This window comes from Ctenopharyngodon idella, chromosome 24 (assembly GCF_019924925.1).
Source record: "Ctenopharyngodon idella isolate HZGC_01 chromosome 24, HZGC01, whole genome shotgun sequence".
Lineage (NCBI taxonomy): Eukaryota > Metazoa > Chordata > Actinopteri > Cypriniformes > Xenocyprididae > Ctenopharyngodon > Ctenopharyngodon idella.
The window spans coordinates 18,969,332-18,987,512 of record NC_067243.1 but is presented as its reverse complement, the minus strand read 5'-3'; the positions used below and the strand labels follow the sequence as shown (position 1 = coordinate 18,987,512).

Below are 18,181 nucleotides of genomic sequence, written 5' to 3'. Positions count from 1 at the left end.
ACAGATATTTTGAGGAGCAGTCCCCGAACCAAAAAAAGAGCACTTTTGGGGTGGGGCAGAGGGGCAGTGGTTCTAGCCACCAGGACACCCCCTGTAGTTCCAACCTTGCTCCAACACACTTGACTGTTGTTTTCACATATTCCTAAAGACTTTGATTAGCTGGTTCAGGTGTGTTTGATTAGGGTTGGCACTAAAATCTGCAGGATGGTAGCCCTCCAGGAGCAGTTTTTTTTCTCAGGTTCTGTAATGTTTGACAACAGTACTTTGCTAAATGTAACCTCAGTTTTGAGTCCTTATGGCCAATTTGTGTATTACAGGCTCCCTTGGCTCAGCCCGAGTCTCCAACTGCCTCTGCAGGTGAGGATGTACAGTCTCTGGCAGAATCCATGGACTCGGACAGGGAGTCTGTTTGTAGTAACTCCAACCTCAATAATGGAAAGTCAAATAAGGAGAAGGACAAGGACAAGCAGCGAAAGGACAAAGACAAAACACGGGCAGACTCAGTGGCCAACAAACTGGGCAGCTTCAGCAAGACTCTGGGTATCAAACTTAAGAAGAATATGGGTGGACTTGGAGGACTTGTCCATGGCAAGATCAGCAAGTCCACATCGACAAACGGTCGAACAGTAGAGAACGGAGAGCAGAAATCTAAGAAAAAGGACTCAAAAACCCGAAAAGGGAGCAAAGAGGAGTCAGGCCAGTCGGCCAGCACATCCTCCTCAGAGAAGACAACCAGCCCCTCGCCTACAGACCGTGCTTCTGGTAGCTCACCTGTTGAGAGACCGCCAGGTTCAGGCAAAATCTCGGGTGATCGGACACTGGACAACTGGAAGTACAGCACAGATGTCAAACTCAGCCTGAACATCCTTCGAGCAGCCATGCAGGGTGAGCGCAAATTCATCTTTGCTGGGTTGCTGCTCACCAGCCATCGACACCAATTTCATGAAGAGATGATCAGCTTCTACCTGAGTAGCGCCCAAGAACGCTTCAGTGCTGAGCAGGAACAGAAGAGAAAGACTGAGGCTGAGAAGAAGCCTCAGACCAATGGGGTGGCACTAAAGAAGCCTGAGCAGGAGAGTGTTTTCCAAAGGGAGCGTTCAGATAGCTCTCCACCTGAGAGTTGCTCACCGGTGTTGCACCCTAGCCATAATCTTTCCCAGGCTGTGAAGGTCCAAGAAAGGGGAAGTCCAAAGCTTGCTGCTTCTCCCATACCGATACCTATCCCAGCCTCCATTCCAGGATCCTCCATGTCCCCTGTCCCTTTCTCCTCCCCTAGTAACGGTGCTAAGAGACCTGGACCAGTCCCTGTTTCTGCTCACTATAGCCATACACCACCTATCCAAAGGCACAGTGTGATCCACCTGAGGGATGTCAATGTGCAGTCATCCAGCTACCAAGATGAGTCCTACAAGCCAATGGTGGGCACTCTCAAAACTTGTGCCACCTACCCCCAGCAAAACCGCTCACTGTCCTCTCAGAGCTATAGCCCAGCCCGCATGTCTGGCATCCGTACCGTGAATGCCGTAGACACCCTACCGTACAACATGCCTGGGGAACATAAGTCCCACACTTATACCAACGGCTTTAACACTGGCGACATCCGGGACTGTCTGGAGTTTGCAGATGAGGACCCGATGCCCCATGCCTGGCTGGGGCAGGACAAAACCAAAGGGCAGAGTGGTGTTTGCCCAATGTACTGTTTTCAGCAGAAACGCTGCAGGAGGGAGAACTGCACCTTCTATGGCCGACCCGAGACAGAGAACTTTTGCTCCTACTGTTATAGAGAGGAGCTGAAACGCAGGGAACGAGAGGTGAAAGTGCACCGACCTGGATAGCCCTGCAGACATGCACACATATATAGCCACCCCCAATGTGTGTGAAAAGAACAGCAACACCACCACCTTTTTGCACTTTGCAAGTGATACAAAGAACTGGCATAACATTTTCCTACTATATTTAAGATCAGCCTCCTTGTATTCTTGTTACTTTACTCTCAATAGCGAACAAACACTGCTTTACAATAACAGGAAGTGCAACCAGAATCAGTTTACAGCTTTGGCCAGAGATTGTGTTTTTGTTTGTCCTATGTCCGATTGAATTCAGTCTTTTACTTGTTCTAGAGTAAAAGCTCTCGTCTGTGCATTTTGCTCAGTCTGTGTTGTAAAACTCCTTGTACATGCAGAAAGAGATGTAAAAGCATATGTCAGTCTCTAATGGAGTTTCCCAAATCATTGAAAGGAAAACTCAGTTTAGAGGTCATTATAATGCAATACTTCACAGCATAGCTCTTTGGAATCTTAATATCGATTAACATTGATTTTGCTGTGCATTGCAAATAATTACAAGGGAGGGAGGTCCACTTTTCAGCACTCTGATTTTTTTGAAAGCAATAAGTTTGTTAACAACCGCCACCCCTCCCCCCTTTTATCTATGCATTCATGACGTCAGCCATATTCTACTTTTCACCATATGTTTCTAAGGGATATCGATGTGATTGTAAAGGGTCTGCTGTACAAGGATTATTATGGTGGAAAATATTCAATATGTGGCATATCAAAGTGTGCTCTCAGATTGATCTTGTGACTTTCCATCATGCACTATATTGTAATATAAAGCCTTTTCATAGGAGGGTTTGCATTCCATCATGTTATCAAATGAAACCTCACTATTGTGTGCTACTTGACATTCGATACAGTAAGCATTTGACTTCCACTCATTGCTGTCTGTATTTGCAATATATAACACAGTCATGCTAGCGAATGCTAATTTACCACCTTACCTGAGGATATGAAATGCAAACCCTTAAAGTATATACTTCAGCAGTGGACTAAAGGTGGAAAGCTTATGAAACTGTGTATGTGTCAACTGTTTAATACCTTCACTGATGGCACAGCTCGGCTACAAGCAACTGGCAACTGCTCATCAACATTCTGTAGCACTCATGCTAACACTGCCATGCTAGCCTCTCATGTGCCAAAAAGGTCCCTCACCTCCATTTCATTTGTCCTCAGGAATATTAGTCTTAACCACACAATTGTGATGATCATATACATAGAAGCAACTAAATCTATAAATGTAAAATTGGTTATTTAAAGGTTCAAATCTACCTCTGAAAAGCATTTTAGATTTTTAACTCAAATGTTACACAGCAGCGTAAAATCATGTTCTAACAAGGCAGAGTGTGGAATATATATATATATACAACTGCAATTTTCATGTCTACAATGAAAACGAAAATGTGGTGACAACAACTTCATATCCAATCAGAACACATTTTACGTTTAACAAACCAATTAGATTGCACTTTAGGTGGAGCTACCCAGTTAAACCAAGCGATGGACAAAATTTTCATATGTTGCTTGGTGCAGTAATATTTAGTTTGGACAAAAGCTCAGATTAATTTACACCTTGTCAATCTGTAGTACCTAGGGGTTGAACGACTTCCGAGTTGACATTGACTAGTCAATGATGACGCCATTAATGAACAAATATGGGGCCGTTTACGCAGAATGCGTTTTTCTATTGCAATGCGTTATTTTTCCATTGTTTTTCTATGTAAATATGTGCTAGGCGGACATGTATATGACCGTTGCGCTCGCGTCTTGCGTCTTTTGCAGCACCTCGCGCATGACACGCCGTTCTAAAAACGGGGCGCTCAAGTTCAAATCAGTTCAACTTTTAAAAAATGCGTCTCGAGACCTTGCATTTTTGCCCACGTTTCTGAAAGAAAAATGCATTCTGTAAGAACGACCTCGAGCTGAGACTGGAACGCAGGTTGCCTATGGCATATGGCACTGCCCACAAGCCTATTGCTCCTACATACGTTTATTTTTATCAGTTCTTTTGTCTTTGGGTCGTTATTATTCTTACGGATTTCTGCTCATTCTAAATCAGATACAGATAAAGTAGCACAATAAGAATTACATTTATATGAATGCATTAGTGAGAGCGATTGCGTGTGAATTAATTCTACCTGGCAGCGTCTCTCCACTAATAGTGAAGCTTTGTGTTTTAGTTACGAAATATATGCTAGAACTTTTAATTTTCTTAGCTTTTCTATTGATGAAATCACAGAACAGTGTTGATAATACATTTCTGTGCTACTTAATAATTCTGTATGCGCGTGATCTATCTGCACATGATGTGCGAGTGTGTAGCAGCGCAGTTTAGAACGGCGATTAACCCACCTGTACAATAAGCTGTTTAAAACATGCATTTACCCATTCAATATTGAGCATCCAGATGGTATAATCAAACATATCTTGTGGAGCGCTCTCGTAAAGGTGAACTTCAAAGATTTTTTATCCTTTTGCGCCCTCTATAGGCCATGATCCGCGACTAGTCGACGTCAAGTTTAAAGCGTCATGGCAGAGTGTTAAATGGTAAAGTAGTCGGTGCAAGTAGTCGGTGGCAGTAGTCGGTGCAACCCCTAGTAGTATCGTGACCGGTAAGGATACGTTGTTTATCCCAATCTCTAAATGTAAAAAAACTGGACATTTAATGGTACAAGCCTACCTTTTTTTGGTCTTTTTTTTTTTTTTGATCACAGCAGTGCAAAAACAGTCACAGACAACAACATGCTAAGCTACTGACTGGCTAACTGGCTAACAAACATACAAGTGTACCACAGCTCAAAACGCTAGTTCTCAATGTGTGCTAGAAAATCAGGATGTTACAGGTAGCTGCGCCAATCAAGTTAACTAGCATGACTAGCGTGTTAGCCACTTTGTGTGTCTCTGCTAAGCAAATGCCCCACCAAGTGCTTTTCTACTCCATGGACAAGATTATCATAAGAGCAGCGCTTGTGTTTTGTTGTGAGGCAGTGTCCAGCTAACCAACGCCGTGTCTCTGTAAGTGTTTTGTCTTTCCTGGCCAAGGATGTCCACTGCTTCGTTCTCTTCCCACATTTCTACACCTCCACAATTATGTCTTTTGCCTCCCATCCTCCTGCTTTTCCTCTCCCTCCTTTATATTCGAAAAGCTCATGGACTCTCACTGTCTTAGAATTGTAAAATATGATTTTGTATTCATTTGAGAGTTTTACACTACTTTAAATTATTAATTTGCACATTAGGTACCGATGTAAATAGCAGGATAAAAAGAGACAAAATAAGATTAGTTTATTGTTAACTATGGTGTCCGTGTGGTTCTTTTAACTGTTCTAGTGAAAGAAAGGTGTGTGCTTGAGTGCTAGCAGACTTGCGTGCCTGTGTGTGTGTTTTTCCTCAACGTTCTGTAATTTGAGCAGCGCCCTAGGCTGCTGTTTCAGTCTACAATATACAACACCCATATTAGACTGTCTGCCTTCTCATATGATTGAGCCCACGAAACTGGAATAAAATCCAGTATAAAACTGCAGGTCTTGTGGTGTTCAGCTTCTATATCCCTGCAGTAGTTGTGGCACATGGCATTAGCATGAAACACAGCACCACAGGTCACCTGTCTAACATCTGCCAGAAAAGTCTCACCCTGACAATGAACTCTCTGTTGTGTGTTTACATTCATTTAAGATGGACATTCTTCACATACTGTACACAGAAGGATTTTAAAAGACTGGGATTTAAAGCACAAATCAGGTCACTCTAAAGAACGGGAGGTAAATAGCTCAATAATTTGGGTCATCCCTAAATTTTCTGGCGTGCATATTTTAGGCCCCTCTGCCTTTGAAACTCAAGAGATATCTTAAATTGCAAAACACAACGGTGGCTTATCTGTTATTGACAAATGCATCATGCGTGAGTGTTTTTATGAAATAGGATGCTCAACTTTTTGCAAAAGGAACACAGACACACCCACACGTTTTACTGATAGCTGATCTAATGGCACATGGTATGGAAGATATAATTCTGCTGATGTAGGAACTCGGGCACTTTGCCAAGAACTGAACTATGTTCCAGCTGTCATAAAGATGTAAAAATGACTTAGCATTTAGCAAACCTGTTCACTGTAGTTTTATCAGTGGATTTCAAAGAGATTTAGAAGGGGGTTCTTAACTGTATCAAGTAGTAGAGGGTTGTCAATTTTTTAGTTTATATACTTTTATGATGATAAATTAAATAATACAAATTTAAATTTAGTAATAATGGAAATCTCATTTATGTTTCATTTAAAGCTGCAGTACGTAACTTTTTTCATACGTAATCAATTTTTGAGCAAGTACATAACCAGCTAGTGTTCAAAACTATCTCCTTACCTTAGTCCGATTTACAACGGTAAGCTTGTAATAATGTTTTCTAATTCGTGTGGTACTGGTAGGTTTCCGCGGGAAATTCGAGCATGCCGCCGTTTGTCTTTGCGTCATTACGTCACGTCTGTTTACATAAAGAAGGAGTCCCAGCTAGTAGGCTATATCGCATGTATATGCTGCAGGTGATGGATCATTTATAACCTTTTCTCACAGCAGCTGGAATAATTAAACATCATTTTGATGGTGGATTGTATGGTATGACAAATTAACGCTGCAGATTAGACTACAGAAATTGAAATCTACATGTAATGCTTATACACACTAAATTCACGTAGTCACGCAATGCTGATGTTGTTAACATTAACAATTTAAGAACAAAGTATAACAATAGTAATAACTTGCATGGTTTGATGTGATATGAGCTAAGCGATCGTTAGAATTAATCACCATTGGCAGCGTGATTTATTGTAATGCTTTTTTTCTCAGTTGTTCAGAACAAAAGAGGCAGATTTGTTACTTACTTGTTCAGATGACATTTTCCGGTGAAAATTCTTATTTTGGTCGTACTTCCAAGACTACAATCTGTGATTCCGGAGTATCATTAGACTGACAGCAAACATTAGATTCATCCGCGCTGATGCACAACCCACATAAAGATGATAATTCTGCAAATAACTGCAATTGCAGGTTTCAAACAGAGATGGCGACAAAGAGGCACAACTTACGGACTGCAGCTTTACGCATTGAGGTCTTAAGCCCTGGATACACTGCACGATTTTAGCAATCCTATAAGATCATTACTTTATCACACTGTGCGACATGGATCTACTAAACTTGGGTACGACATGCATTTAGACTGTACGATCATGACACCTATTGACTCGTAGGCTACGATGCAAAATTTTATAAAAGAATAAAACATCATCAGCATGCGCTACTGGTAAACAAAACACTATGTTGAATCACACTTTGGCAGTTGTAGTTTGTATGTGTGCTGAAAATAAAAAGGAAGCGGCGAAAGAAGAAGGAAAAAGAGCTTGAGGTAAGTTTTAAGTTTTAGCGCCATGTCGTGTTGATTTCATGTCGCATTTTTATTGGCTGGTCAGTAGACGTAGGTCGTAGCAGCAAACACTGTGCGTTGATCATGCTGAATTTCTGACACTGTCAGAAAATGATCGTAGGCTACATTTGGTCGCAAGACCGGGAAAACGGCCGTCTTTGAACCTCTCTCACTGTACGACATAGGACCACCGATTAAGAGCCACGATCACAGAAATCGCAACAATTGTTTCACGATGGCAATCTTTTGTCTGGGACAGCCAAAAATTGTTCAGTGTATCCCGGGCTTTAGGGTGGGTGGACATTGTTGGGAAGTTTTACCTTATAATCGTACAAAAGTACTGGTACACAACTGTATGACTTTACACTATCTACGACATTCGCATACAGTTGTCGCATTTCATACCTTAATGATGTTTTATGAACAAAGTTCGGGAGGAGCAAGTTCAGATAATCTCAATCAGCACAAGAGGAGGCTTATATATAGAGCCGACTTACCTCTGTTCCACGACAGTTTTCCAGCATCCCTCCTTCACTCTGGGTTTGGGCCAAATTCTGAGCTCGGAGCCCTCTCGTCGGACAGCACGGAAAAAACACATATTTTATACTATATCTGATTATATGTAAGTGTCAACTTGTGAAATTGCAGTCATCGTTTTGATTAGAATACACTGGTATTGCGACATGCTATTTACACTAGATTCTATTTACACTATGTAAAAGTATAAGTTCTTTGCAATAAGAATAAATAGTAATTAGATGCTATCTATGCTTTATATTGGCAGATACTATTTGCACCTCAGTATTTTTGTACATTAACTGGATGCAATAATATCATACAGTGTAAATGATTATATTTATTAAAATTATTAAATGGATGCTGCCTTATTGGGAGAATAAAAACCCTTCCTACACCTTTCCCTAATCCTACGTAATAAGCACTTTTAATATTATTAAACACTCGTTCGCAGTTTATTTCCACTTTTAGAACATTATTTTCATTTTTATTGAAAATAAATGTGAACTCGGCAAAAGGCGGATTCAAACCTGTGTCGATCACGTTAAAAGCCAGGTCTGCGAGCCTTCCTCACTACTGCTGCACCACTGAAGACATTGAATTCTGTGCGTCTTTTTTAAACTTGAGTGGCCCAACCAGACATTGGTGGGTGGAGCTAGTGTAAATAGCATTTGCTAATAGGGATGCTATTTGCACTTAGTGTAAATAGACACTCCGAAATTGGCAAAATGTTTCAATGCACCTGGAACCTAAACTGGATGCTAAATTTCCACTTACGCATATGATCTGAACTCCAAGCCGTTCTACTCCACTATAAATGAATGACTTCTGGTCTGTCCATTGTCGGAGAAAAGAAAACGCAGATTAACAATGAGCTTTTGGTCTTTTGTGCAATATGTTTTTCTTTGCCTGTTGTGACAATTTGTGGGATTGTTGTCGGAAATCGCCAGGTCATACAATCTTGTAGTGTTCCACTGCTTCTGTTGGATTATCAAATAAAATGGCCGGTAACGTGTGTTCTAACCTCCCGATTGTTGAAACTTGTACCATAAAAAAAATGCTGAAATCATAATTTAAGTTAACTGAATTTGAGAAGTATTTGAGTTCATATTAAAATCTCTGACTTTTGATCAGAAACTTGGCAAATTCAAGCAGTGTGAGATGTTATCTCTTCTGAAACTCTCAAAGAGACATATGTGAGGTTACTTAGATCTTTTTCTTAGAAAAATATGAGACCTTTCCTATACTATGCTGAATGCGAAAACCAAAATACTACTGACATACGTGTAGTCCCCTGACCTCTCAAGGGGTAAGTAGAAGGGGAAAGATGTTTTTCTTTTCAAGAGGCCACATGATCTCATCTCCGCTCAAGGCAGCACGCAAAGAGATGCAAAGACACACTGCCATCTATCAATCAGTAGAACAGCCCCTGTACAGCTCTCCCATGACCTATTTTGTGTTTGAGTGCAGCTCTCTTCAAAACATCACCCTGCTTGGATGTTTTTCTCAGAAGTCTGTTGTCAATAATCCAACATTCTCTTCAACGGCTTACAGTTTCTCAAAAAAATGCGAAAAATGTGAGAAGAAAAATAAAACAGGAGAGAGAGACAGTATAAGGTCATGGAGTTCTTTGCTGCAATGTTGTTTGTGATCCATGTCTTTTCTGCATTGGTGGAGAGGAAGAGAGAGAATGTGCAGTGTGCTCAGCTTGGGCATGGCATGCTGTCATGTGTTTATAGGACTGAATGTTAAGAGGTCTTGTGACATGGCAGCCAATGCTTTATTGTGCCTTACAGTACATAGCAGCACGAGGCAGTGATAGTGTACCATTGTACGCGGTCCACAGCGGAAACACTTTACAATCGTGACTCTCCTGACTGTTGATACCACAAACAGATTCCATACTATTAAAGCAATAAGCCATTCTTTAACACGGGTAAAGAGGTGTTCTCAGGCATTATGTGAAGCGGAGTACTTAAAACATGCTTGCCTGTGGTAATTTTATGGTAACATGCAGCCTTGAATGGCTTATTGCTTTCAAAAATAGCAATAAATCATAAAAACAACAGCAGCAATATAATAAATGTTCAATAAATAATGTTCAATAAATAATTGTGGATAAACATAATAATTAATAAATGGATAAAATTTTACATTTTACATTATGCAACAGCACATGCATAGGCCTAACAGATGTTTTGTTTTGAGTGTTCAATAAATAATTCAAATGATTAATTTAAATAATCAGAATAAAAAACTAAATGTCCATTATGTTTGTGCTGTGTTGCATAATTTAAAATTTAAAATGGAAAAATAAGAAAAGGAGTATGGATCATTCTGTTCTTTTGAAAAATATTCAGAATAAACAATTAATTTAGTTCAAATGTGTCAAATAATTTAGTTTGCCTAGCACAGTGTCCTAAACAGGCGCTATGTGCTAAATGACAGTGCACAAAAGCTAAAGTATCTCTACCATGTGAATCATCCTTACCATGTTCCCAAGCATTTTCTTCTGTCAGTAGACTGTTTACAGCACGGGGTCACGGTTTAACAGGTTAGCATTGCTATTTTAGCCCGATTAACACACTAAAAGCTAAAATATCACCTCCATGTAATTCTGTATTTTTGTCCCAACCATTTTCTCAAGTATTTTCTTGTGTGTTCTTTCTTTCTGTGGGTTGTTTACAGCAAGGGGTCAAGTTTAGCAGGTTAGCATGGCTACATTAGCCTGGTTGGCATGCTAAAAAGCTAAAGCATCTTCCATATAAATCAGTGTTTTTGTACTGACTTTTTCTACATGCATTTTCTTTTTCTGTAGGCTGCTTATCCACCTTATTTTTAACGTTATTTCCCTATAGCGGCTAATTAATCGGAAGTCTTGCACATTCACAGAAAATAGCTTCATTCTGCTTTGCAAAATAAGGTAGAAAGCAAGGGTCTGTTGAAAAAAACAGCATATGCTGGTAAGGTAGGTTTGAAGCTGGTATGCTGGTTTGAGCTGGTTTATGCTGGTCCTATGCTGGTCCTAAGCTAGTCCAGGACCAGAATGGACCAGCATAGGACCAGCATGGACCAGCATAGGACCAGCACTTGACCAGCATAAACCAGCTCAAACCAGCATACCAGCTTAAAAACCTACCTTAATCAGCGTATGCTGGTTTTGGGCAAGGTTTAGCAGGTTAGCATGGCTATATTAGCCAGAGTAGCACACTAAAAGCTAAAGTATCTCTTCCATGTAAACCATGTTCCAAAGCATTTTCTTGTCGTCATTTTTCTGTAGACTGTTTACAGCAAGGAGTCAAGGTTTAACAGGTTAGCATGGCTATATTAGCCCGATTTGCACACTAAAAGCTAAAGTATCCTACCATGTAAACCATTTTCCAAAGCATTTTCTTGTCGTCATTTTTCTATAGACTGTTTACAGCAAGGGGTCAAGGTTTAGCAGGTTAGCATGGCTATATTAGCCCGATTAGCACACTAAAAGCTAAAGTACCTTTTCCATGTAAACCTTGTTCCAAAACATGTTCTTGTCGTAATTTTCTGTAGACTGTTTGCAGCAAGAGGTCAAGGTTTAGCAGGTTAGCATGGCTATATTAGCCCGATTAGCACACTAAAAGATAAAATATCTCCTCCATGTAAATCATGTTCCAAAGCATTTTCTTGTCTTCATTTTTTGTAGACTGTTTACAGCAATGGGTCAAAGTTTAGCAGGTTTGCATGGCCTCATTAGCCCTGTTGGTGGCGCCATAACTATGGTTCTAATTAGTTTCTTTCTCTATTGATGGCCTTTTTTGCACACTAGTTGTCTATGTGTAGCTATTCAAAAATAAAAAGATCAAGATGTTAGAAAGATTGGAGGAGAACATAAAGGTCTTTGTGCAGGTGAATCAGCCTAGCCTGTGTAGGCGATGTAGATGAGCAGAGAAAGGAAACAACCAAAATACTCACTGGTGGGAGTGTCCTCTTTTCTGAAAGAGACAGTGAGACACAGTAAAGAGAAAGAACAAGAGCTGTCTTTTCTTTTTTGTGTGTGTGTGTGTGTGTGTGTGTGTTTGTGTTTGTGTCCACAAGATTTACGGTTGCAATTGAAACCATCAACAGCTTTGCTCTTTTGGCAGAGACCGGAGAAGCCCCAAGATGGAGACACACCCTGTGATCTGTGTTGCCACTTGTATGGAAACAATTTTCCAACAAAAGCCCTTATCAGAAATGCTAATTATCATCTTCATACTTTCATGTTGGTAACAGCGGTGTCTGTTTTGGCTCTGACATAATGAGACCAGAGGAAATGAAGCTTCTAATAAATATGTATGCCTATTTTCTGCCAAGATCAACAAGCATTTAAATTAAAACAAGAGGACTGACTGTAATAGCATGGATCATAACTGTTTTAGCAATACTTTTACCTTTAGATCTTGAACAAAGTTGCAGTCCAAATAGTACAATTTTAGCTACTTTAGGTAGTTTTGCTTGTTTGAGTTTGTGCAACAATCGCAAAAGAACAGTGTGCACCAGGCTTTAGCCGCCTTGTTAACCTCTACTAGAAAGGTAATGAGAAATAATTTACAAATGAAAAATAAAAATGAAAGAACTTCACATCTAAATCTGCTTTGATCCAGAAGTTTGAAGTGTTAATTGGTTTCAAAACTGTGTCCACCAACTGTAAGCCTGTTTAGAAGGCTCATATACACAAGCCTCTTTAGCTTATAGATGCTAGATGAGGTGTGTCTGTGATCTATGTGTCCCCAGAGACAGATGTTCCCTGCTCACTATGTTTCATTCAGGAAGGCTTCAGCCCAGCCCTACAAAGAGAGAAAGATCCTTCTGTTGGTAGAATGATAATGGTATAATTTGCTTGGTATAAGAATTCAGCATATAAGCAAGTCTTATCTTACACAGTTTCACTGTCAATTTATATCTTGGTTTTAACAAGTTGAGAGAGAGAGAAGCTTTTAACCATAACTATAATAATAATAATAATAAATAAATAATAAAAATCCATAATATCTAGTAAAATCTAAAGTGCTATTTTAGTATTAATTATATACTGTTATAACATGTATTAATATTTTGAATTTGCTTTTATTTTTATATTATCATTTTAGTTTAGGTTTTAGTAGTTTTGCTTTTAATATGCTTTTGTCATATTAATAAAAAATAAATTAAAGAGGAGGGCGACAGAGGAGGGGTGACCGAGGAAGGATGACGAAACCCCGACGGCGAAGATGTAGAGAGTCCGATGGCACAGACCCAGAGCTCTCCAGTGCCGACAGCCTGCGGCGGAGTCGAAGGAGGGAGGAGCCAAGATGTTGCTGGCTTGGCTGCCGACATCTGGGCAACAACCGATGGAGACAGAGCCGGTGGATCCGATGGCACAGACTGATAGTCGATAAAGCTGAGCAACATTGCTGGCGCAGGAGACCCAGGCTATGTCGAGCATCAGAGGTGGAGTACCTGAGGACTGGGGCGATGCCGGTGTGACCGAGGACAGAGGCGAAGCCGAAAGGAAGATGGAATCCGCTGCAACCGAAGAAGTGGAAAGAGGTCCGTAAGTTTGTGGCAGAAGTGATGTGACTACTGACCAAGGGGGAGCCGGTGGGACGAGGGAACCCAGTGGAGCCGCAAGGCTGAGGGTCTCTGGCAGAGCCGAACGTGGGAGGAACCAAAACTGAGCCGACAGGTCGACGGACCGAGATGGAACGAAAGGGATCAGAGGCTGCTTGACGTCATAGCAGGGCTTCCCCAGAGACGGCGCAGGGCTGCAAGCATCCAGTAGCGATGGGGCTATAGGACTGGCTGAGCTCTGTGGTGATGGTGACACAAAGCTTGACAAGATCACAGTCAGAATGGCATAGTCAATGCAGGTCACTGAAAAGAATAAATCCCAGTCCAAAAACAGTGGCGATTCCGAACAAACTGACTGATCATAGTCCAAACAGTTCTCATTGTGCAATAAAGATTCAGATCCCGGGTGGTATAGGGTGGGAGTCGACAAGTCCTCATTAAAGTCCCTCAGCCAGTCCTCAGCCTTCATTCCCTCGGCTGCTGGTGTCGTGGGCTAACTCCCCTGGTCAGATCCACACTGGGGCTCCATTTCCAGGGCGATGGCAAGCTCTGTCCTCTTGTCCATGGGCTCTGGCTCACTCATTGCGGCGGGTGGTGCCACTCGATCTGCGGGGGGCTCATGTGACTCCGCGGTCGTACGGGATGAAAAGAGCTATGGGTCTGGCTGTGCTCTGAATTGGGAGGCAACACTCTCCAGACACCTAATGATGGTTTTCCTACAGTCCAGTCCCGTGGTGTCCGGGAGATCGATAGGGTGGTTGAAGGTAGCCCCGATCCGGAACAAGATGTTCAGGATTTATGACAAAAGTCCTTCACAAAAGAAAAAAATCATGGCTCTACTAAGCCAGGGCAATAAATCGCACTCTGTAATCCATTTTAGGAGGTCCGATCTGTCACAATTCTAGGTGTGCATTGCAGGCTGACAGACAGACGAAGACTCAGAATGATAAAATTCCAATACGAAGTTTAATCCAAACAGGTAATAATCCAAAACGGCAGAGAAACACATTTAACGTAAACATGACCACACAAATACTAAGTGAACAGTAGGAACTTAAATACACAATGGTGATGAACTAAAAGATGAACAGCTGTGATGATTGAGTTAGTGTCCATAGTAACAGATGAGTGGCGGGAAAATCAAACAAAGGAACACAGGAACTGAAGAAATACAAACTAAGAGTCCATGAACTAAACCAAGAACAGACTATGGTATCATAATAAAAGGAGCTTCCAGCTTAATAGTCTAAATTATCTAGAGTAAGCCAATAGACAGTGCAACTTCATGCCAGAAATTCATAAGTCTGGCTTGCAAGATTACATCTTTTTAAGGGCTTAATTATATTGAAAAGACTGAACAGCTAGACAGGAAGTAGGAAAGCGAGAGGGGGATCTGGATTGGCAGTATAATTTCCTGGACGGGCGTACAGTTAGCACCAGTGCCACCCGGTGCCGCCCCCTTGCCATGCTGGAGTACATGAGGGACAGAAGAGCATCACACCACAATGGCACCCACAGAGACGCCCACTCACAGTCTGAGCTCATGAAGCTCGAATCCTGATTGTAAAGTACACGATTTCACCCACTCTTTTATCTCACTGCCTCTCTCTTTCACCCACACACACCTTCTTTTCTTTTATCTTTGCAGTTTACCCTTTTCTGTTTTAAACTGCGGTAAAGCCACCGTGCCACAAAACTGAATGAAATGCTTGTCAAATGATTGCCGACCTCACATCAATTGACCACAAGCTGCCATTTAGCATCCCAGCTGATGAAAACCAAGCTGATAAAGAAAGAGAGAGAGAAATAAAAGGAAAAGATTGAGCTATCCTCTCTCCTTCTCTTTTCTCTTACCCCTCCACCCACCAGCAGTCACTGTACACATACACACACACACACACAAACAGTCAGCAGAGGAACAGTTCGTTCTCTGGGCTCACATGGTCTGTCTGTCTTACTCTCAGGCTCCCACTGCACTATGATCACTTACTGAGGGGGAGAGAACTAAATGATGTGTCTTCCTGTCTCTGTCTGTCTGCCTGCCTGGACTTTCAAGGTACAAGTGGTGCAAAACTTTCTTCTGAATCTATTGATTCATTCATTCAGAAAAAACAAAAAAAAAAAAAAAAACACATTAAAGAAGACCTGTTATGCCCTTTGTCATGTCTTGGATTTGTTTTTTGTGTTTACTAGAAAAGGTTTTCATGCTTGAACCTTCAAAAGCATTATTTTCTGCATATCTTACATTGTTGCAGCACCTCTTTTCTCAGTCTGTCAGTAACACTCTGTATGGTTCCTGTCTCTATGAAGCCCCTCCTTCTGAAAAGCACAATGTGCTCTGATTGGTTGGCTGGATCAGTGTGTTGTGATTGGTCAACCGCTTTGAGCATGTTTAGGAAATGTTAGGCCCCTTACCATAACGGCAAGTTTCAACAAACTATTAATGCAACTCGACCAGACCTCGTCCCTTTTTTTGCGTATGCCTTGAGCAGGAATTATTTAAATGAGGGATATTAAATATAAAATATATTATTAGTAATAATAACACTATTAATATTTTTAAAAAAAATATTGTCTGCCAAATAAAAGTCAAGTTGTGTGATCAACAAAGTCTTAGTCCAAAAACATGCAGGAGAAAAATTAGTCATCCCCATGGCTGTCTCATTCCTTGTCTTGAATTCATCAGTGCATATTATTCCAAAGAAAAAAAGTTTGTCTTCAGTCAAAATATAATTTTCTCCGCCTCTGAAATGACATCATCAAGGCCTTATTTTTTTCAGCCCCTCCCCTTCAACCACTTTTCTCCATCCAGTTATTTCCCATGAATAAAATCAACTCTCACCTTTTTTAATACCTTTTTTTATTCTGACATTAATCATTGTATCGAAATAAAATCGTTTATTAATGCAATTTTATGTCTAAAAGGGTTAGTTCACCCAAAAATGAAAATTCTGTCATTAATAATTACTCACCCTCATGTCGTTCCACACCAGTAAGACCTTCGTTCACTGAGCCATTGGATTTCATCAAAAATATCTTAATTTGTGTTCTGAAGATGAACGAAGGTCTTACGGGTGTGGAATGACATGAGGGTGAGTAATTAATGACAGATATTTAATTTTTGGGTGAACTAACCCTTTAAGAAAAGCTATGAAAACAAATTTGAGAATATGAAAAAGTTTTATTATCTGGCAATAATGTTAGCATTTCATTTGTCATTAATTACCGGATATCATGTCACTTTGACAGTTTTTACTGCAAAAAGTGTTTTTTTATTAGTATTTTTGTATTGCTTTTCAGTAGAAATGTCTAAACATTCTTGAATAAAGAAATTTTTACTTGTATATATTAAGGAAAAATTGCAAAACTTTTTTGGTTGTGACGGAAATTACACAATTGTGTAACCACTGATACAAATCATTGTCACACATGTTGACATGCTTTGTGATTATCACACTCTTTATGTAGACTTTCATCATGTAAATCATCATTTTGATTGATTTTCATGGTCCAAAATCTGAAGGTCTGGGTCTGGTACAAGAATAAAACAGTAAAATCTATTCATAAAAATACTTAAAGTAGCAAAAATATATGAGCATGGTAAATTGTTTCAAGATAGTTTTAATGAGACCATACAACAGAAATAAAAAATATGTTAGTTTTAATATAAATCTTCCTTGGGACATAGTAGGAGAGTGTGAAACTGCTGTAAGTGCATGTATCTGATATAGAAAGAGGGATAAAGTAGGAGAAAGCACAAGTGTCTCATGGACAGCCAGAGCGACAGGAGGTGAGCAGATGTAAGAACACACTAGCCGTCTCTCAGCGTATTTTTAGCATTTTCATCCTTCTTAACAGGCTTAAAAAATGAGAATAACCAGAAAAGGACAGGCCAGTTAGTGTGGGTGGTTGTGAATTTTGAAAGTGTCGCTTCATTACATAACTGATTGGGACAAAATGTGGGCCACTCATTCTCTAGTTTGAATCAGCCTTTATTTGATATTGCAATGGTCCAGATTTTCAATAGTCTTTTTTGTGTGTGAAATATATCACTTCACACACATGGTGTATGACGCAGCACACATGTGCCAGGCACATTGCTCCTTTGATATCTCTCACCATCTTGACCCTCTATTCAACACAGGCCTTGTTCAGTGTTGCAAATGACTAGATAGAAAAAAAAAAAAAGCCACCTGTTTTTTGGTCCCTGTTGACATGTCCCTGCATCAGTTACAGTAAATATTTGCATGACTGCACAAATGCCAAGAACAAGGTGTACTTCCTGCAGACGTATGTATCTAAGTGCATTGTTTAACACAACAGGCGTCTCTCTGTTCTTGGTTCTTATTGGCATCCTGCTGAGCAACAAGTGCAGCCATTGGCTGCACGCTAAAGGGTTTGGTGAATTTGTGATGCAAAGTCTGCCTAGAATTGTGCTCCGCCTGCCAAAGCTTTTGATATTCCGAGCCAGGGACTGCAGTGCGCTCAAGGCTGCCAAATACTGTGTATGTCATGGTTATCTTTAAGGAGTACAGTCTATATTGAAGTTACTGAGCATACAAATGAGCAAGTCTTTATAGTTTGATGGATTTTTCTAGCCTTAGTTCAGATAACTATGATAAGAATAAACATGTTTGACAACTTTTACTTAAAAAACAAGTTTTATATATGATAGTGTAAATTCTGTTGATCATTATCACAATGTAAACCCCTACAGAGGACTTGTATGATCCTGTCTGGGTTTATATGTGATAATAACTGGCTGACTGTATAATATCCAGTTTATTACATAGGTAATAAAATAAATAAAAATATTTTTTTTTTATTATTTAAAGTAATTTATATTATATATT

General features: G+C 40.2%; 1 protein-coding gene across 2 annotated transcripts in view; it reads left to right on the top strand.

The window, feature by feature from the left end:
* Positions 1-5,130, top strand: part of otud7a (OTU deubiquitinase 7A) — an 88,791-nt gene extending 83,661 nt beyond the window's left edge. For both annotated transcript variants that reach the window (XM_051884321.1, XM_051884322.1), the window contains exon 13: positions 318-5,130. In XM_051884321.1, the coding sequence (XP_051740281.1) occupies positions 318-1,835 (1,518 nt within the window). In that variant the 3' untranslated portion in view covers positions 1,836-5,130. The remainder of the gene's footprint in view (positions 1-317) is intronic.
* Positions 5,131-18,181: the final 13,051 nt, after the last annotated feature.